Genomic DNA, 21559 nt, shown 5'->3' with positions numbered 1-21559 from the left:
TTATGTGCTGCTGTATTAGTTATGGTTTTTTTTTTCTCCCTCGGCTGTTATTTGCATCTCGTATCTAGATGAAACTTTGCTGCAAACCTCTGCAGGATAGTTGTCAATGAGTTCATTTTTGCCATGTTGTTGTCTTCATTAGGGAGTCTGGGCACATTCTTGGGCCCACCTGGGAACCATGCCTGCCGTTGTGTCAGTACAGAGCTCTCGCCAGGGGAAATCTGTATTAATATGTCCACCGATCAGGGGGACTCCTGGTAATCTTCATTAAAAATGCTTAACACTGTCAATAAGGATTTCAGAGGGAGGGGCCGCAACCTTAAACGATTTGCTTTAGTGTCTGGCAGAGGTGTCAGGAAATTATTATTTTTTTTTGTATCCTTTTAATTAAAAGGTCGTGCATTCCTGAGGTACGGACCCCCATTAGAGCGTGGGGATGCACATCAATGTTTGTGTGTGAGTGGCCAGTGCCGTGCTTTATTGAATAGTCAATTGAATGTATCTACAATGCGATAAATCTCATTATACCTGCCCACTAACCAGTTTCGCGTCGTCTGAAATGGTTTATGAAAGTCGTGCGGCGCAATTTGCCGCGGTGCGTACCCCATTGTTAGTGGGGAATGTGATACTTGTCTCGCCCCGACAGAGCTAATGTTACTTCTCTGAATAGGAGGGATTCTTCGACACCAGGTCTTTGTGTTCAGGTGATTTACTCAGGGGAATTTGTGTCCACAGGGGACACATCTTCCTTGTCACTGGTGCATAGCAAATAGACTCTTACCTTTTCGCATGTTAATCATCCCTCAACACTTCATGGTGCACAGAGACTGTGGCACAATCACAGCATCCAGTAAAAAATCAAAGAAAACGTCACATTTCTCAGCTATAAAATGGGAAACAAGGGAAGGCAGCATGTTTTTCAGTTTTTTATCCCATGTGTGTTTTAATTTTTTTTTTTTTTAACCCATTTGAATACCGCATGTGTCCTGCGTAACTATTTATGGAGTGACTTGGAATGCATTTTAAACCAGCTACTGCACAGAAGCTAAACAAGCTACCTGGTGAGTTGCTGTTCTGTGTGTTTAAAACTCCCACGGATTGATTGTGTGTTGCTTTTACGGAGGTTGCTGGAGCCCTACATTTTAAAGAGGGTCGGAGAGCACCTTGACCTATATGCTATTAAGTGCAGAGTGAATTTAGTGGCTGCTGTTGCTGTGGGTTATCTCTATAAGTAATGCTGTGTATGGGCAAAGGTGAACTGAGTGACATCAGAAGAGAGAGATGTAAGAGAGGAGGCCAGAGCAGAGACTCCCTCAGAGAGAAGGATGGGTTTGTTGTCTGAAAGAACGAAAGGCAGTGACATTTATGTCCTCTTAACCCCTAGAATTATCTGAAGATACTGTGTTTCATTCATCGCCTTGAAAATGGGCAGTGGTTTGCAGACTGGACTTGAAAACATGCTCACATCCTAGCTGAGACATCTTGTACCCTTCTGTGCGATGTGTAGCCTGAATTGCTCCTGGTTAATGGTTCTGTGTGCCGGACATGAGCAATGTACGGCACCCTGGACGAGGGTCTTTGAGTAACACAGAACTGTGTGATTCATTGTAGAATAAGATGGACGTTATCAGCTTACAGTTTCTGAAAATGGGAGTTGACACTGGCAGTAAGACTTAGGTCAAAAAGAAAGGCTTGTGCATAGTGACAATTGTGAATGAGTAGGGAGGAGAAGAGAAATGCAAGTGGAGATAAGGCTCTCAAACCCTTTTAGTGAAGGATGACCTGCTGAAAGAGAAGGCCTCACTTTTCACTCCTTTTTTGAAACAATGAGTGGAAATTCTCACCATGCACAATCGCACACAGATACTCTCTCAAGAAGTTTTTCTGCCTGATCATGATTCTTTGTGTCTCGGAGAGACATCTGCTGAAAAGCATTTTGACAGGTTCTGTTTTTCTGTTCACTCCCAATGAAAAGCTCTGGCTGGTAACAAGGCTGGCATGTGTTGTCAAAGAGCAAGGCCAGACTCTAGTCTTACAGGACAGAATGCTCAGCTTTGCATGCAAGGACTTCAAACGTATCAAACTATAGTACATTTTTTTTTTTACCAGGTTTCTTCTTTAAATATGTGTTTGTAACTTAACGCTTTTGAAAAGGCTTATGAATTCTAACCAGCCTTGTGAGCTGTGTCAATTCACTATGTCTGGAGGAGCATCTACAGTTGGTTCTCCGCACAGGGCTGAAGGGTTATTTCGGTCGAGAGGGGGAAGAGACTGAGAAAAGCTCTGCATAGAAATGGAGTAAAGTAGGAGATTATTAGTCTCCAGTGGATCTGCAAGCGATGCTTCCCTCCCTCATCTCTCCGGAATGAATAAAGGGGTAGTAAACAAGACCACTTTCCATCTGTCCCTCCGCCTGCCTCCTCTCCCAGGCAGCACACACCGCCGCAGTCTCCCCGGGAAGCTGTCCGCGTCCACGTTATTGTGACATTCGCACCTAGCTGTTTACACAGAGTGGGCACGGGCATGTCTTCACAGTTGCCACTTTCTGTTGGAATGATAAATATCAACACCGTTGACTTGTTAACCTTCCGATAATGAAAAAAGGTGGGCGAGAAGCTGTTTTTGATGTAAACAACGCCGCAACATGTGAGAAATGAATGTTTTGGGGGCGTGGGGTTGTCTGCGGTATTTTTTTGTCTGTTGCACTCCTGTGTCACTGTTTTAGGAAGGGATCTGATTGGTAAAGTGAGGGGTGAGGGGAGGCGGTGCCAGGGTGCGGCAGGTGGCGACCGGCCATCGGACGGGGGCCGGGCCTCATTTTGGCCACTGTGCTCCTTGTGGAGGGCCTATGAGAGGGGGGTGATAACATCATCCCTGAGTGGAATTGCTCCCCACCCGGCTGTTTTTAAAGAGAGAAGGACACGGGGGCTTTTTTAATATTTGTGGTTATCGATCGGCCCTGTAATGTAATTTTACCATCCCTTTTCCTCTTTGCAAATATTGGGGGCAAAAGGCAAGTGGCGCCTGTTGTAAATCCTTTTTCTTTCCCATCTTTTTTTTTTTTCCTTTTTTTTTCCATCCTCCTTGCCGTTGGGTGTCAGCCCAAAGCAGTAAAGTCCTCTGGCTGATAGAATTTTATGGTTGGCATCAGGCAGCTCCTTCATTTCACTTCACCCATGTCAGACTTTTAGCAGCCTGAAAACAGCCTGTACAGAAAACCTATAAAATCCCATTCCTGACAGGGAGCAAATTTAGAGACCTAATTTTCAAATCAAATTATAAATCTTTTAACTTGGCTGTTTGGAGAACTTTGAGCAATCTTCGCCTGCTCATCATTCCTCACCTGGAGTAGTATTTCTCACTGGCTGTGCCGGGAGAATCAGGCATTGAGTTATGCGGCTCCAAATCAAATGAAATGTTGAGTAGTTTTGATAAAAGACAGGATTTTGCTTCTACATCATGCCGTGGTTAAATACAAGGTGTGAGGTGTTCGTCAGTGTAGGCTGCATGACCTGTCTCTAGAGAACTTCAGAGCAGGGATCTTATGTGATATAGTAATCTATAAAGGAAACAATGAGGAAACATATGTACATTGTTCTTGTGATGCTTGTATATCTGTGTAGAAAACTGTCCGGGGTTAATAATTGATATGAGTTTGAATATTTCAGAGGCTTGTTTGTGAAGTTTGTGCCTGGTGTTCGTGTTGCAGGGAAGTAAAAGGATTTACCTTCTGCAGAAATGCTGAAACATCTGTTCTTTCTGAGAGCATCACTGGAGAGTGCTTGCCATGCATTTTCAATGTGCCTGGACATGCGTGTGTGTGTGTGTGTGTGTGTGTGTGTGTGTGTGTGTGTGTGTGTGTGTGAGAGAGAGAGAGAAAAAGATAACCTACATTGGAAGTGAATGGATGCCAACACTCATTTACTTTAACAAAGAGCCATTGTTGCCTGTTCCTTATCTCCTTGCCATTTGTCCATGCATTGTTTCTGAATCTGACAAACATTTGAGCTCAGTAACACATAGGAAAGCACTGTATTCAGGATGTATGAATGAACTTCCTTAAAGCATGATATGCTTCGTCCCCTGAAAACCGCACGCAGAAGTTTGTACCTGCCGTCACTTCGAAGACGCATCGTCTGAGCCGCCTTTGGGTTTCTGAATCCCATTCTCCAAGAGTTTTACCCCCTGCGTCTGCTGTGGGGCACAGTGCAAGATGAGAAAACTCAAACGCAGACACAAAAACCCCGCAGAATACCAGCAGAAATAGCTTCATAAAATGAAATGCAATCAAAATAGCTTTTCCCCCTTGTTAAAGCCCGGTTCCCTTGTCCACTGGTGTCCCTGTGTTTGTGGTTTCTTTTCTTTGATTCCGATTACAGAAAAGTCACGGACGTCGTATTTCCGTGTTGCTTTCCTGAGCTGCAGCTTGCAGAATGCATTTTGAGGACGTACTCATTTCAGCAGGCGGTACGGTGTGGCAAAGCTCAGCGACTCGGAGGGAAAGGTCAGATGTAACCGAGGCTTAATGTGAAGAAACACAGAGCGCAGAGAGGGAATATCAGCTCTAAAGGGTACCTTGAGCTCCTGTTTTGGCAGGAGCACACGGTACGTTGGAAACACTGATGCTTCGCCCCTGGCACGTGCTGCGGTATTCGCTATCTACAGGTCCCTTTCTCAGTCTCCTCACACGCCGCTTTCAGAGGAGGGAACGCGAGGTGCGGTCACCTCTCGATCATCCCGGCAAGGTCAGGTTTCTAGGACAGTCATTTCTGCAGTTCCGCTGCCTGAGAGGAGGGTTGAACCAGACGGTCACATGAAAGGACTGTGTGCAGGCGGGTTGTTCTGGGTAGAAATGTGCAGTACTGCTGTAAAAGGTTGTGCAGGTGTCTAGCTTTCTGAGAGGGGACTGTGTTCACACTCTTGTCTTTTTAAAAAGGGAGAAGAGATGAGTGCAAAGGCGCCCATTATGGGTAGATTTGTATAGGATGTTTTACGTTGTCACACATTTCATTTCTCTGTTCACTTCGAGTGATGCTGCCCGTCTCTGCTTGTAATCTCTTGGTTGGTCTTGATTAATTGTGGCCACAGTCTGACTTTGAGGCATGCATATCAATAGGAATAAGGTTTCAAAAAAAATTTACAATTCTATACCTGTCCTATTCATATTGTGAGATTCTGTTTTCGCGGTGGCAATTAAAAGTAGTCTAGAACAAGCATTTGAACTAATTTCAAAGTCTGTTTGAAATGCACAGCTTGTTTACAGTCCTCTGAAGCATTCAATCCTCTCTATTTTTTGAGCTCTCTTCCCTCTTTTCCTGGGAGCTCTGTGCTTCAGCTTTTTACTGTGCTGTGGCCCAAAAATCCCTAAAATACAGCACTTCTTTGATACTATGCTTTCAGCAGTCACTCCTGTTGTTTAGAATACAGATCTATAGAGTAAACCCTGCCATCCTTATTTTCTGTGTATTCCAACTTTGGCCATCTCACCTTGCTAGTTCTTCCATGGCAGCTCTGTATCATTAATGAAAGGAATGGGAGAGAGATGCATCATTACCAGTCAGTGCCCAAGGCCCGGCAGATCAACACAGAGGTTAAACTCTGCTGTTCTGTGCTGTTTGGCATGGCTTCTGTCTCCTGGGGCAGTGGCTTGCTCCGTCCCCAGGGCCCTGGCTGCTGTCAGTAGAAAAACCGAATCCACCCGGCCCCTCAGGAACTCGGTCCTGCTGCCCAGACCCTCCAGGTGCATGTAAAGTAAAAATGAAACAAGCTGGTGGGAAAACTATAGCGTGGCAGCAGTGTAGAGAATCTCCCTTTTGATATTGCCTAAGTAAGTGAGTTGTCTGTGTGTTCTCTCGTGTCAGGATCGGATTGGGAAGCCGGCCCCTAAGCTGGGCGGGAGGCTCGTGATGAATGCCTCTATCCGCCGGCATTACGCGCTCAATTTTTCAGGGCCGGCGTGTTGGACGTGCGCGGGAGGCGGGCCCCACGTGCGCGCGCCGCCTCTTCCGCCGTCGTGTGCAGCGCCTCCGAGAGAGCGTTACTAATCTGGCGAATGTTACTTGGGGGGGGGGGGGGGGGGGGGGGGGGGGGGGGGGGGGGGGGGGGGGGGGGGGGCAGAGCGGTGCTGCCTCGCTGTCGAAAAGGTCACACCTGTCACTTCTGGGAGACGCGGCGGAGAGCGCAGGGTCGACTGGCGCCTGGAGACGCCCCGGCGTCATTGTCTCGCCACCGCCCGGTGTCCTCGCCACAGGAGGGGTTGGAGACGGGAGACCTTACCACCCGCCAGGCCCCGCTCCCCTTCTCTCTGCATGACTGTGCGTGTCAGCCATGCTCAGAAACCCATTATTTTAGGTACATTATCCATTATAAGACGATACACAGCACCTGTTAACACCTATTAATTCTGTCAATAAAATTTGCCCTAAGCATGAAGCATAACTTTGAAATGAGATTTCTGCTTGCCATTACATATTACATTAAAATTGTGTGAGCAGTTGTATATTTAGCAAATAATATCATGTTTGACTTGATTAAAAAAAAAAAAAAAAAACCTTAAACACTGTAATTTTAAAATTAATGAGTTTATCTTAAGGATACCCCTTTTCCAAATTAGTGGAATATTTAGCAAATTGGGGAAAAAAACAACAGTAATGTGCTCAAGCGCTGAGTGTAGTCGATTCTGTCGGGATCAGTGGCTGTACATATATTTTAATTGCTTCATTTCAATGATTTCATGCAGCATAAGAGTGGGCCTTATGCTCTCCAGGAGTATTTTTGGACACCCCCCGAACCCTCCTCTTCACAATCCTCTCCTCCCATCTCCACAGAATTTATGTGCATCTTTCAGACTACCTGATCTTTCATGTAGGCTTCAACGCTTTTCTTTTTTTTCCAAGGTAGGAAAAAAAAGAAACAAATCTTTAAGGAAAAAAGACAAGAGTTAAAAAGGGTGAATATTTTGATCTAATTTGCGTTCTGCCCTACTTGCGGATTTTGCCGGCGGTTTCAAGATCTCCCCCGTTCCCTGTAGCGTTTTTCCCTGAATTGGCGGGAGGTCCCTCCGCATCGCGCACGTCCCGGCAAACGTCAGGCCGACTGCAGTGCGGCGAGTTGCCACGGCGGAGACAAGTCTCCATTCAACAGGCTAATTAATCTTGCTTTGTGGAAGTGGTCATGCCAAACCTGCAAGGGGAGGCTGCTGATGCAGGCTTTCTGAAGTTGGAGCATTCATTTATGGGCAGTTAAAGATCTCTACATCTCTTATTAGGTGGGAACGGGGCGCGGAGCTGGTGATGAATAGGTATTTCTACTGCTATTGAATGGACACGGCCCCCGAGATGGAACTGGTTTAATGGTGCGGATATTAGAAGAAACAGCTTTTGTTTCCAAAGATCTCTGGCTGAATAGCTCCAATAACAACTGATTAGACCTTCTGAAATGCGAGGCCTCTCCCTCTCCTCATTGTTTCATACACTGGAGATCCTTTATTGTTTCGCCGTATGTCTCATGCCGCCATGTCCCTGTTTACCGGCATGCATTGTGAAATTCTCTTTGCAGAGAAGGGGCGGAAAAAAAAAGAAAGGTACAAACAAGAATAGCACCAGTAAATATCAACCAAGCCAGGCCCGTGGAAAAAAAAAAAAAATCTCCTTTCAGAAATAGCTGAGGCGTATGCTTATTCACTGCTGTTATCTGATACTAATGGAGTTGCGCAATTGAGGGGAAGCCATCGAGAGACGTCTGTGCGCAGGATATTGAACTGCGGACAGGCCCGGATCTGGCCGGTGGAGCGGTGCCCACGGCTGGCTGAACACGGCCTGCGAGTGACAGGAGGTAAACAGAGGCAGCCGTGTACACAGGGCCAGAGCATCACCTGCTATCACCCGCTCTCTGTTGAGCCCCCCACTGTCATTAATCACGGGACGCCTCCGCATCAACAGGGGAGCAAATCTATTCAGGGCGACCTAATAAGGATCTAATGCTGTTAGTGTCTAATCTAAGAAAGTGGAGATGCTTAATTTCCCCGCCAGGTTCTCTCTGAAGCCCTCGGCTCGCTGTCAGATACATTGAATTTTGTATTTAAAATATGGTCGAGGAACTAGGCTACTTGTCGGGCGACGTGTGCGTATGTGGCTCTAATCACATTTATGGGCCGCTTGTAATGGAATCTGAATAATGGGTTACTTTATAAAAAAGGGGAAAAAAAACAATGAAGAAAAACCCCCTTTGCGAAGACCTGTCTGCATTATCTCTGATGATTTTGACAGTTGCATCATCAACAGCAGGCAGCACACGTGAAGCAGCTTGTGTTCAGGCCTGGTGGTTCTCACAGCTTCCCACTGCACATCCTGGGGGAAAGGTAATGGTCACACGGGGGTGGGGGAGATCAGAGAGAGCACAAGTAGCCAGCACCATCAAAGTCCAGTAGCATCAGTCTCATTGTTCATTTATTTTGTGGGATTTCAGCTTGAACTCCAGGTCCTCAGTACAAAGGCAGTTTTGAGCCGCCGTTTCCTCCCGAGTCCGCTCAGCTCTCCTTCAGCTGGAGATGGAGGGAGAGAGGAGAGCTCATTAGGCCCGCGCAGCGCAATCAATGGCGCCGAGGCTGAGGGTTATCTCAAATGAGATCCACTGTGAGTTACTTTCAGATGGGCCCGCCCGTCAAAGCCTAAGCGTTGTGAAATGAATCGACAGCACATGCAGATTTCAGGTGTGCACTCCGAGGTGTGCTGCTCCTGTTTAAAGTTTAACTCCCTCTCTCTTGATCATCGCCTTTAATATTGAACGCCGCGCTCAAAGCGAGCTCTGGAGGATACATCAAGCCAACGCGAGCCTGCGTGAATTCGCTCCGCTTGTAAATTGATCGGCGCGAGAGAACAGGAAACGGCATATCACTGTGAAGAGGTGAATGACAAGCTTAAAATGGGAGAATTTTCGCTCCGGTCCGTCTGCAGTCATACCACCTTAAAGGCTAAAGAGCTGTAGCGTAACATAATTGTGATTGGCCCCGGTGCAAATATTTTTTTCTTATGTGACACTTCAGCTAGCTGTTTGTGCTGATAAAAGTGCAGGTATTACTTTCAGAATGGACCTGGCAAACTGACATGTTGCGGTGTACACTGATATGATCATGCTGGGGTTGTAGTGATAACAGAACTCTGTACACTGCAAAAATAAGTTTGTAATCCTCAATAGTCTAACGATTCCATTGCAAAACACATCATGAACAGTAATAAAGATTGAGTGTGTATGTTATATTTTTTATCATACCCCAGTGCTCATAATATAATCCCAGCTATTCACTAATGAGTTTTGAAATCTGATGAGTCACTGATAGTGTTTCAAACCGGTATGAGGGCCACTGTAATATGCTTGGGGTGTTTCCGTTGTGGTGGTTTCATGATGGAAGTGAAAGTAAATGCAATTATTTGATTGTATTACAGGCACGTGATGATAAGGGAAAGACAGCCAATTGTAAATAAATGTTTGGACAACTCTGAGTACGTATTAAGTATTATTTACTGCCAAGCACATACTCTGCATATTGAGACAAATGATATTACAGGGAAAATATGGGTCTCAGTCAATTAAGGAGCATGAGTTACCCAACTGAATAATTCAATATTACTGCCGTTAAAGTGACATTATTTTCTTTCCATTCTCAGTGCAACAGCAGAAATGATTTGTCATGTGCAATTGGTCTTTTCCCTCCAAAATGACTTTATGCCTTATCTTTTTGTGAATTTGCTTCTGTACATTATGCTATGATGCAACATTGACCTCTTTCTCCCTTGAACATGGGGTACAGCTGTCATACCCTTCAGCAAGACATTTAAACTGAATTGATTTGATAAATATCCTGCTCTCTAGATGGATAAGATCTTAGAAGGAATTAACAACTCAAATTTCTTCCCCCACCGCAAGTCTACTTAATTAGGAATAACATCAATGAAGACATAGCGAAATCTCAGTATATAAAAAATGGCATCCTTTAATTTCCTTTTATTAACACTGTACATCCTGCAATCATTCCAATCTCTTGTAGGTTCGTTCTGCTCATGATACACATGCCGGAATAAAACTGAGAAGCCACTTTAAAAAATGATGATATTTAGGTGATTGACTGGGTTAATGCCCTAGAGCCCAAGATCAAATCAAAATTAAACATCTTTCTAAAGGTAGAGGATGATCCTCTTGGTTTTCCTCATCGGTTCTGAGTTCCCTTTCTAAAAGTTGCTCAGTTTCGAAGCTGGACTGTCTCTGTGATAGCAATGGATAGGTAGGCTCATCGCTCTTCAGAGCCCAAATGGAAGAGCTCTCAGTTTTTTTTTGAGTCAGCATCAGGGGCAGGTATGACTGTGCGGACTTGGCGAATAGTGGGTTGTACTGCTGACACCACAGGCGCGCTTTGAGTGAAGCACCACTTTCCCCAGCGGCAGGAGTGGGTGAACTCTGAGTTTCTGTGCCGTTAAATGTCCCTTTCTCCCACTGAGCATTGGGCATGCTGCCTGCTTCCTCTTTAGATCTGGATACAGATCACCTGCTTTGGGATTTGGAATGGGGGAGAGGCCCCACAGAGCAGAAGGAGAGGACTGTGTGACAGATTCGCTGCTCTCTCTGACACCTCACGGCTTCACGGAGCGCTTGAGTCATCAATATTGTGACACGCAAAACACATCATCGCAATCCGCTGACTGACAGCTGTCCCCCCTTTTCAACATTAATTAGCTCTTAGATGAAAAGGTTTATTATGTATGCACAGAAATATGAACCATGTTATTAAGCTGGACAAGACAGTGGGACTGAGATTCTGAAATGAGATGACTCATAAGCGGCTGTTTCAGCTGCGCAAGTTTGATTTTCTTTTGTTATGTGGGAAGTTTGTGTGTGTGTGTGTGTGTCTGTGGGACAGAGAGAGGGGTTGTGTGCGTGCGTGCGTGCGTGTGTGCGTGCACACACACGAGACGGGTATATATGTGTGCGTTTGTTTATGTTTTTGCATGAATATACATTCTCACAACTTCAGATTTACAGCTAAGTTAGACAGGGAAATCTATAGTTCAAGGCCAAGGTCTTCACCTAGAACAGCAGGATAAGCTCTGAGCAGCGGAGAGTTATTTCCAATATGTCTCTGCACCCTTCAAGATGAATCCTTTCAAGCCTTGTGGTTTGGAGGAAAATAAAAAAATAAATAAATAAAAGCCATAAAAGTATATGTTGTCATCAGTTTGATGCTTGTTTAAATGAAAAACACATATATTTTATACCTGTATTTTATGGCACTTGTGGAAAGAGTCAAATAAAAGAACTCTTCATGCTTTTTTACAGACTTTTTTTAGACCAGCATCCTATCAGTCAAAACCCACAAACAGGATGATTTTTTTCACCAACATTTACAGCCTTTATATCAGCGATTTGTTTTGTTGCATATAATGCCTTCACGTAGAAGTTTGGTCTTATTTGTAATGCAAGTTAGATGCTACAAACTGCGCTCTTAAAAGCTCACATTTGTTAGCATGGCTTAACATGTAGACTCATCAGAGCAAGTAGGGGTGATTAGCTTATAATTTGACAATCTTTTATTGGAATTGGTTACTATTAAAATATATTATCTTCGCCTATATTTTGCTTCTCTATATTTCCGTTTATACAAGAGAATGCTCCAAGACATCCTAGATAAGGTACATCTTGTGTTGTGTCATTAATTCAGACAGCAGTAACGGTGCGGTACTGATATTTGATAATGGTCAGCGTGATCTGAATCAAGCCCTTAATCAAGTGCTGTGCATGCATGAATGGGTAAAAAGTACTCTTATTAAAAAAAAAAAAAAAAAACAGCCTGGAATGCAAGAGTGTTTAATTCTCTCCAATGCACATCTTCTTAAGACCTCTCCATGTGTAGTACACAAATACCATTAGAAAAGAAGTCTTTGATGTGCAAATATTTTATTAATATATTCATTTGCCATGCCTATTGAGGCCCTCTTCATCTCCGGCATTTTATTTTATTTATCAGTAAACAGCCTCAAGTTGTTTGGAACAGGTTGGTTTTGTCCTCTTATCTTTCCATGAATTTCAGAGTTGCTCTGAGAGGTGTTTAGATTTCCGTGGCTGAAATAATGTTTTATTGATATTTTCATATATCTGGATCAAAAGCATTCAGAGTCCCCCTCAAAATCCATTTTGTTGGGATGCTAAAGTTCTTCCTTGATATCCCCTTCCTGTAATTGATGGAGATTTTGTGAAGGCGTAATTTCCAGCCGTTTGAATTTGCGAAGTCTTGACTGAAACGGAGACTCCAGACTTTACAGAATGTGCTGCAAAGGTCATTCTAATCTTACCCTTCTGGTGATGGGAGCATTCCGTGTTCATACACAAGCATATGCCGCTTAATGTACATACTGTACACTATTCAGGCACCTTGCATGACCTTCGTAATTCCACTTGACACACAGCGTGCTGCAGTCTATAGAGCTGCCCAGAACTGGGTGCAGAAACGATTTGCTCGGCCGGCCTAGCTGACGCAGCCTCTTTTCCCACAGACCCAGTCAGTGTCTGGACTTGGGCCGGTGGTGGAAGGGGAGGGAGGAGGATGTGCTGCTTGTTATTAATCAGAGCGGACCTCATCAGCCAGCCCCGTCAGACACTCGGAGAGTGTGGTGTAGTGGCCAATCCACCTCCAAGCGTCCGCTGGCTCCCTGGGGTAACCCGCGGGTTAAAGAGGTTTGAGGAAGGAAGAGATGAGCTGGCAGAACTGCTCTCTCCCCAAGGCCCAGTTACCTCCAGGAGGTAGACACACCTGCCCCTATTGTTTGATGGGAGGTCTGGGCGAGGCAAATCAGGCGTTCTTACAACCAAGGTTGATGCCACCAGGGATGCAGGCATTTGAATCCTACCATATGCAGTGCTGAACTGTGAGCAATAGAGTCAGTGTTTAATGTCACTTTGTCTTTGCAAAGTCAAGTTTGTCAGCACTTTGGTTTTGGTTTGCCTTTGGTCGCCATGTTGCCACGCAGTTGAAATGCGTATGCTGTAGAGAAAAGGTCTTTCATGGTCATTCCCCTTCATTCAAGACCTCATATGCTATCAGAGCATTTTAAAGCCCTTAAAATAGATCCTGAAGTGCTCCTTAGTCAAGCCACATATGAAAATTTCCATCATGTGTTTTCCATCTTGCATTTTCTCCCTTACTACATTCTGTTGCCAGTGTGCCATGGCAATGTAAAAGTATGCAGTAGAAAGGTTTAATCTTGAGGTTTAATGATGATAATCATTAATGATTTAAAGAAGTTTAATGATGATCAAATTTGATTTCAAAATCAAAATTAAGCAGTATAAATATGAATTGTTGCACTGATATGCAAATGATCTGAAAATGAAGTTGACATCATTCCAGTTTCAGGAATTAATGACCAACAGTTGAATTACGTATGAATAATTCAACAGAAATGTAAAGGAAATAACAAACAACTTTTTGTTTCTTGTCTTTCATCAAGTATAAAAGACCATTGCAGCTTTATAATCTTACTTGAAAGGCCCCATAATGCATTCAGGGAAACACAGTATATTTTCCCCCAGCCAGGTTTCTCCAACCAGATTATGAATAAATGCAACACTGAAAAGTCCAAAATGTGACTCCCAGCCTCCTGGGCTGCTGGCCTATTCCTGGTGCATTCTGGGCCTAGAGCAGGGCAATGCAAAATTTTTCACTGTAAATGGGTTCATTTCTCTACAATCCAGCGCTTTAAAAGCAGTTTGGCATTATTAGATTTTCTTTACAAGGCATTATGGCTTCCATTTGTGTTGGAATGAAATGGGAAATCTTTTAAGACTGTAATCATCTCAGCTCTGAAGCAGGCTGTCACTTAGGCCTTCCTGGGGACCTGTTTAATCAACACCGAGCTTGCGCTTTGTTTGGAATGTCCTGATGACTTGGCTGCTGTCCAGAAAGTAATGTTCCCCAAAATTAAAAAAAAAGGAATTTTTCAGACAGTCCTCCCGTGTTCCCTGTTTCGGGTTTTGTTTTTGACCAGCCCGTGTGCAGTGAATTGTGGGGCTAGTGTTTTCTCATTTGAAAGGTGTGAGAATTTAGCTCAGATACAGGCGCGAGAGGCACCGTGTGAAGTATCAGTGCGCTTTGTATCGGTGTGGCACGGATGCCAGACTGGCCTTGTGGTGGGCAGCCGGTTTTTGGTGAGGCAAGGTGTGCTCGAGGGGTATGTTTGTCTCTAACGGGCACCGTGGGGTGAGACAGAAGGGACTCCAGGGCTGGAATTCAGGCTGGGGACTGCTGCTCTCACAATCACTTGTGGAGCTGCGAATGCACAGCTGATGTAATTAGAATCAGCAGTGGTGTTGTCAGTGCCTCCGCATGTGTCTGTGCCTGGCTTTTTCTCCGCCCTCCCAGGGCCTGACAGCCAGGCCCCTCTGGGACACAGCTCTGTTAGAGCAGGGAGAAAAAGTGCACTGTCTCCCTTCCTGCTGGAGGATAACCCGAGCAGCATGAAGGAGAGCTCCCTGGACAGATGAAGTGTCTTATCGCCAGGCGGCAGGGAATGTCCTTTGAGTTTCCGGTTGGATCTCATTGTCCAGGCAGCTGGCATCTCTACTGATCCATGTTTCAGCTGACCTTTTAGACCTGGATGTGTGCTCCAAACTTTATATTATAGTAGGTGTACGTGCGCGTGCGTGTGTGTGTGTGTGTGTATGATTTCAGAGGAAACACTCCCTACTGTAAGACTGTCATTCAACCTCTAATGAGCAGGAAATTAGGGAATAAAAGATTTCAGCCACTTGGCTTTGATACTGCTTGATGTGCACTAATTGCCAAGATTGTATCTGTGTTATTTTTCAAAAGATCAGTAGGGCGCTCTGGTAATTTTCATTAATCACATACAGAGAAGAGCTAATTAAAATTTTCATTATTCCTCATCTTTTTACCCCCCCCACCACCATTTGGCATTTATTTAGAGAGCAGAATGTTAATATGATTTGTGCCATTATTACATAAGAATGCTAAACGTAACCAGCATTATTTCGAAGTCATTTTGCTACTGTGTTTGGTTCTTGAATCAGTTTTTTTTTTTTTTTTGCTTGTGTGCTCTCACTTAGCTTTATTAATCGTACCATTTTCAGTTGTTATTCTAGATTTATTTAATGAGAACGCACTATATTGATATTAGCGCTCTAAATGTGTGTAACTATTGCATCAGGGGAAGCAACAATAATTATAATTATCACACTGATTATTATTTATTGTGATCATTAGTTTTGCTAGAAAGGTCACATGCAAAAAAAAAAGATTAAATAAATAAAAAAAAGAGTTTGATACCTGCATCAAGTTACGAAGAGTTCGGCATATTAAGATGACAGACGCTATACAGACCTGTAATTTAACGGGATCATTCCGGTGCAGCGACCTCACACTGAGATAAATTACGTTGACAGTGTGTACAGTACTATCATCTACTTCCACCGCTCCCTAATTATTCCCTTCCAGCATGCATCAGGGATGCAGGCATGCGGGCGCCCAGCGTAGTGTTCCACACACAGTGTGGCGCTTCCGGGGAGCAGACAAAGGGCCTGAATAATGTATCTATCGCTCCTCTTGTGCTGGAGTCGCAGTCCGCTCTCCAGAAGCCTCCAGCTTGTTATTGTCTCATTACAGGCAAGGATGACATGCAGAGGTGCTGCCTGGCTTGGCATGTTGTCTCTGTCTTGCTTTCAGGCAGCCATCTCCCAAGCAGGGCAGCGGCAGACAAACTCGGCACAGGAAAAAAAAAAAACCGGTGAAACCCAAAGCCGAGCTTAAGCAATTGCTCCTGCTGCTGTTTTCCTTTGGCAGGAAGTGCCATTATCGATGAATAACGGTTCTGGAAGTGGACTCCTGGACGTGGTCAAGTGGGGCGGCGTTGGTCTTCTGCGGTTCACTTCTGCTGTCCTCCTCCTCAGGAGTGATTTCTGTCTCGCAGTTGACCATTTGTCTACACTCTGAGTGCCCGTAGCAGAAATAGAGTTACGAGAACCTGGCGGATATCACTGTCCTTATGATTAGTGCAGTGCGGCGTAATGTTCGCCTCTTCCCATAGGATTGATCTGGCCAGAGGTCATTAAGCAGCATATTATTGCCTGTCTCTGGTTTCCTGAGCTAAAGGTCAACTAATAGTGAAACCATAACCTCTGGTTTTCTGTAGTGAGTGGTCAGCCTCGTGGGAACAGCATGGTGGAAAAACACCAAGTACAATATTTTTTTCTGTGATTTATTATTGAAGATGTCAGATTAAGAAAGCGGCTCCAGTGCAGTTATTTTCAGAAGGATGATGTGTTTGATAGCGATAATATCTGGCTGTAGAATGTTGCTGAAGATTGCTCATTTTACGTTGTCTTCTGTCAAAATAATTAAAAATGATGAGAAGAGTACCTTTCATTAAAGTTATACATGAACTTTAAATGACAATAAACTGTCTTTGCAGTCATTTTCATGAGCTGGAATATACAGATATGATCTTAAGATGGGGGGTCTAAGGTTGTTCAAACACCTGGTCTGACCACATGTAACTTTTAAGTTCAGAATGCACATTGTGACTATTTTGAAAGGAACAATGTTGTGTGTTTCCATTGTAAACAAAAGTGGGGAGGTCAGAGAGGGCATTTTTGATAGATTTCTTGTCAGCTTTGTGTTCAACCAAGGATGATTGGACCCCTCCCTTCCTCCCTGAAAGACCTGGAAATGCCGTTAAATGGCCCGTGGAGTAGCTGATGGATAGGTGTTGCAACCTGTCTTACAACTTTGTCTACTTGACATCTGAGACAGGGGTCACTGGCAATCACGTATGATATAGTCAGTCTGGTTTTTTTAGCTACATGTTCTGTATGTGTATCAGCCGTCGTTTCATTTCATTATTACTCATAATTCATGTTTTTGAAGTCCAATTAGTACGAATCCTCAGCAGCAAGCAAGTAAGTATTCAGAGTTAATGGAGATGCAAGGATGCAAATTCGCGCCGCTCTCTTGGAGGTAGCAGCCGTAACAAATAGAGAGATAGTAGTTGATTAAATGTTAGTTCATATATCAGTGACAATTCTGTTGCTGTTATTACACAGATGTTCAAAACCACAGAAGACAGAAGCTTCAGACATATATATATGCATGTCATATATATATATATATATATATATATATATATATATATATATATATATATATATATATATATATATATATATGACATGCATGCTAAAACCATGTCCTGTCAGCTACTGTTTACACTCAAGTATCTACTTTTATCTTACGGAAAATTAGTTTTTAACACATCACATTTGCTTGTAATAACGTCATGCAGTTTTGTATTAAGTTATTTATGCTATACAGGCACACTCTGTATTTAAGATTTAATTAGTCTGATCAAAAATTCCAGATATTATGCCAACATGGCTAATATGCTTCTATCACATGCAATATGAAGATGTGAGCAGAATAAGCTGTTTGTACGGTCTGAGGTATTTAGTGTTAAAACAATCCATATAGAACTAAATATTCCAAATAGAGTCTGAGCACGCGTATGAACGAAGGTATTGTCACCGAGAACTGACTGTTGCATCAGTATGTTTCTTCATCTCCTTTTCTTTTTTCTCCAATTTAAACCTGATTTGCTCTTTCGATTTGGACGCCTCTTACACACTGCAGGAATCAACTAGTCTCGTTTCGCTGAAAGGGCTTGCTGATTACTCTCAAACTTCCTATTAGTAGAGAAGGCTTGGTGTGGAGGCGAACTCTCGAAATGAACACATTAAAGTAAATCCATTGCAGTCAAGGAATTTCTGAAACAGCTTCTTCACTCTACTCTTTTTTTCTTCTGGTGTTTTTCTGGCTCCATTATTCCACCTCTCCTTGTAACTGGGTTACTTTGACAACCAGGCCTAGGTTTACCTGTTATTTTCCCAAGTTTGTTTGGCAGGTTGTTTTTCTCAGGAAAGCAAGAAAAAAAAAGTATCTGAAAGAGAGCACATGTGAAAGCTGTGTTAGATACCGCTATTCCACACTTTCGTAAGGCAATAAAAACAACGGGTGCAATACAAGAATAGGTATTAAACAGAGTCACTCCTAATTCAGACTTTAACCTGAGGGAGAGAGGGGAACGGTGGAACGGGTGAACAGATTGACAGACTTCACTGCTCCACCCTTTGTGTCGACATCTCCAGCTACAACATTAGTCACTGGAGGAGTGGGAGTGTAATGTGGGCAACCTGGCAGGTAACAAAAATTGATTTCAGCAGACAGCGAGAGTTGTGACTAAATTGACGCTGGCTTGTTTGCAGAGCGAAGAGGGGGACAATTCTCGGTCATGTCTAAGTATAGTTTTCACGGCTTGCGAAAAACCGAGAGTAACCAATCTACCTGCCACAAGCCTCCTTTGACCGGCCACAGTTTCATGCCGATCTTCATGTGGATACACATGAGCTCCTCGACATTCTGTAAACTCCTCAACGCCGCAAACGCACGCCTCCTGTACAAGCTTTACAAATTAAGACAGTGCTAGTATTTAGCTGGCAGCAAGGAAAGACTCCCTCGACATTGAAATGCAGGATGTTGTAAAGACTTTGACTGGAGGACGAAAGAGGAATTTTTTTACTGTTAATGTGTTTGTTTGGTGGGCATGTTTGCGGTGCTTGGGAGCCTGAGAGCTGACAGTTGTTCGCAGATCAATGCCCGCGTGTGTGTGTGTGTGTGTGTGTGGGGGGGGGGGGGGATCCTCTGCGGCCTCCTTCTGGCTCCGGCTGATTGAGTTAATGAAAGTGAAAGCATGAAGTGCACTAATCTGTCCTCATTCCCATCACCTGCACCGCTCATTAGGACACTGTGTAGCAGGAGTTTGGCCCCTTTTAAAAAACAGCACCTCTGAGACACGGCACAGAGATTCACGTCGCTCTTGTCTGTAAAGAGAGGGAAAGAAAAAATCTGCTTCTGTCCATTGAAAAACTGTTGATTGTTTTTTTTTTTTTTCCCCCCTATCCCTGGTGTGACATGGATAAGCAGGATATTAGGGGCACTGAGATCCAGCAGGCAAGCGCATCACTCTATCGCTCAGCGATCTGCGCTGGGGTAATGACGGGGAAAGAGCCGTGTCTTGGGTAGCACCAGTAATCATTCTCACCTGCAGGACTCCGAAAGCACTCTGATGCATTACACCTGATCTATGCACCACAGCAGTGTGATAACCAGAAGGCAGGCATCCCGCACCCCCCGCGCCCCGCCCCCCCCCCCCCCCCCCCCCCCCCCACTCCTTGCTTGTGATAACACAGGTCCTGTCTGTAAATGTGTGCTGTCGTTCACCGTTTTCATTACCATGGTGTTAATGAAGGATCCTGCTAAGCCACAGTGCTGGAGGAACTCAGAGTTATCAGTATATGGGGGTGGATTGTAGAAATGCATTTGCCACATGGTCGATGCTGTCAGAAGTCAGGAGTAGATACCTGGCCTGTGTGTTTGCGCTGATGGCTACGGCTGGGCTCTCATTTAAATACCTTAATTAGCCATATGTTAACCTGTATTTGGTGTGACGGCCGGGCTGTAGGAGCTGTCATGAGAGGCTGGAGGTAGGGGCCTGCTGCTGGACCTGTGGACAGTGTGTGGATCTGTGCATGGAATGACTGAGCGGCGTGTGTGTGTGTGTGTCTTTTGCAGGGAGGGCTGAGGAACAGCAAGCATGAGTGCACGCTGTCATCGCAGGAGTACGTCCACGAGCTGCGCTCCGGGATCTCCGAGGACAAGCTGCTCAACTGCCTGGAGTCCCTGCGCGTATCCCTCACCAGCAACCCAGTCAGGTCAGTGCCTACCCGCCCCCTCCCCACTTCAGAGCCCCCCTGGCCAAATCTGAGAATGCCGCACAGATGTCTACGTGCTGAGGTGTCCAGCTCCTGAGTTTTCCTCCGCTCGCTTCCTCAGCTGGTGGGCTGATTTGCCCGCAGCAGCGGAGCCCGGCTGTGTTAAAGGAATTGTGTCAGCGGGTCTTTCTGGGCCGGGTGGAGGTAGCGCGGTCGGCTCGCTGTGGGTGCCACGGCTGTCAGCCTGACTGGAGGGCTCCCTCACCGCTCTGTCCATTAGGCCCTAATAGATAGGAAGTCCAGTTTCACACATCAGAAAGCCAGCCATTCTCCCAGGCCTTAATGATCACTCTGCCTCGCTAGGAGATCAACAGCCGCTTCTTTCATTCCTGCCCCCCCCCCCCCCCCCCCCCCCCCCAAAAAAAAAAAAAATCACTAAGTCTCTCACTCCTCCCTTCACCCTCCTTTTCTTAATCCAGTTTGATCATAGTTAATGTACTACTTAAAATAATTTCAAATCATCTTCGGTTCTGTACTCATTTGCGCCCGGCTTTGATAGCCCCTTCATTCAATCATAATTAGGCCATGCAGCGTTTTAGGGGCTTTTTTCCCCACAAAGATGTCCGCTCCTTTCTTGTAGATGGGGTCTTCAAGTTTAATTTGGTCCCAGCAGCACAGAGGAACCCTCGGTGACAGCAGACCCTCTCAATTATTTACCAGTGCGCTGTCAGAGGGATGTTTCTTAATGTGAATCAATGAGCGCTGCATATAAAGTGGTCATCAGTTGAGTGGCAGATATTCTTTTAAGTCGACCTTATCGCTGAGAGACGACCTGCCAGTTATTTGATCCGGTGGATATAGCCGGCCTTATCTCTGCGTCCTCACAGCTCAGAAACTAATAGGCTTTGGTTTGGTCTCCCTAGAAAGAGCTTGCCCACCCACAGAACAACATCTGTGTTTGGCACTCTGGAACAATTAATAGTTCTCCAGAAGCACCTTCCTGTCCGTGCAGAAAAAAAAAGAAAAGGAAAAAAAAAAGGGAAAAGAAAAAAGTTTTTGTTTGATATTTTTCTCGCTAAAAAAAAAAAAAAAACTAACAAAGTGATAAAAGTTTCAGGCACACACACCGCCTCGAGGTAGTCTCTCAAGTTAGTGCGTGGCTTTAATGAAGTTAAACGACGCCATTTGTTTGTTTTTTTTTTAGATCTATCGGATCAGCGAGGAGGGGGTTGCGGGACCCGCCTCTGTGCTGTGTACCCGTTTGATCAGTCGCTAATCATGAAAAATGAGCCTAAAATCGCTTCTGTTTGAAGAGCCCACACCGCGTCCCCTGGTGACAGGAGTGTTGTGGAGTTCGGCCCCCCCTGGCTGTGGCTAAGCACGTCGGCACAGCGCTTGGGTAAAAGGGCAGCCCGCACTGAGGGGCAGCGCGGGGCCAGGACCACCCTCTGGGTGTTTTCAAAGTGCTGAACTTGTGACCACCTAGCGCGGGAGCCGCGCTCGGCTGGGGATCTCCGCCGCCCACTGAAGGCCAGGCTTAGCTGGGAGAAAGACACCCCGGGGTGACAGGAGGCTGGGAGAAGCAGCACAGCACTGAACTCTCTTCCCTGCTCGCCCCTCTCCGTTTGTTTTAAAAGGGGGGAAATTAACAGAAGGGGTAGCTCGCCCTGTCCAACCCCACTAAGGCCACTAGCAATTAATATGAATCCAATTAACAGTCATGGATCACAACACA

The 21559-nt window shown here is 44.9% G+C and overlaps 1 protein-coding gene across 2 annotated transcripts in view; it reads left to right on the top strand.

Moving 5' to 3' along the window:
* The window catches only part of diaph2 (diaphanous-related formin 2), a 397085-nt gene that overhangs the window by 78413 nt on the left and 297113 nt on the right, over nt 1–21559 (top strand). For both annotated transcript variants that reach the window (XM_036548047.1, XM_036548046.1), the window contains exon 7: nt 19685–19824. In XM_036548047.1, coding sequence (XP_036403940.1) covers nt 19685–19824 — 140 coding nt within the window. The remainder of the gene's footprint in view (nt 1–19684; nt 19825–21559) is intronic.

The sequence above is a fragment of the Megalops cyprinoides genome, chromosome 16 (assembly GCF_013368585.1).
Source record: "Megalops cyprinoides isolate fMegCyp1 chromosome 16, fMegCyp1.pri, whole genome shotgun sequence".
NCBI classification, from domain to species: domain Eukaryota; kingdom Metazoa; phylum Chordata; class Actinopteri; order Elopiformes; family Megalopidae; genus Megalops; species Megalops cyprinoides.
The sequence above is the reverse complement of the archived record's forward strand: the minus strand, read 5'-3'. Positions and strand labels throughout refer to the sequence as shown.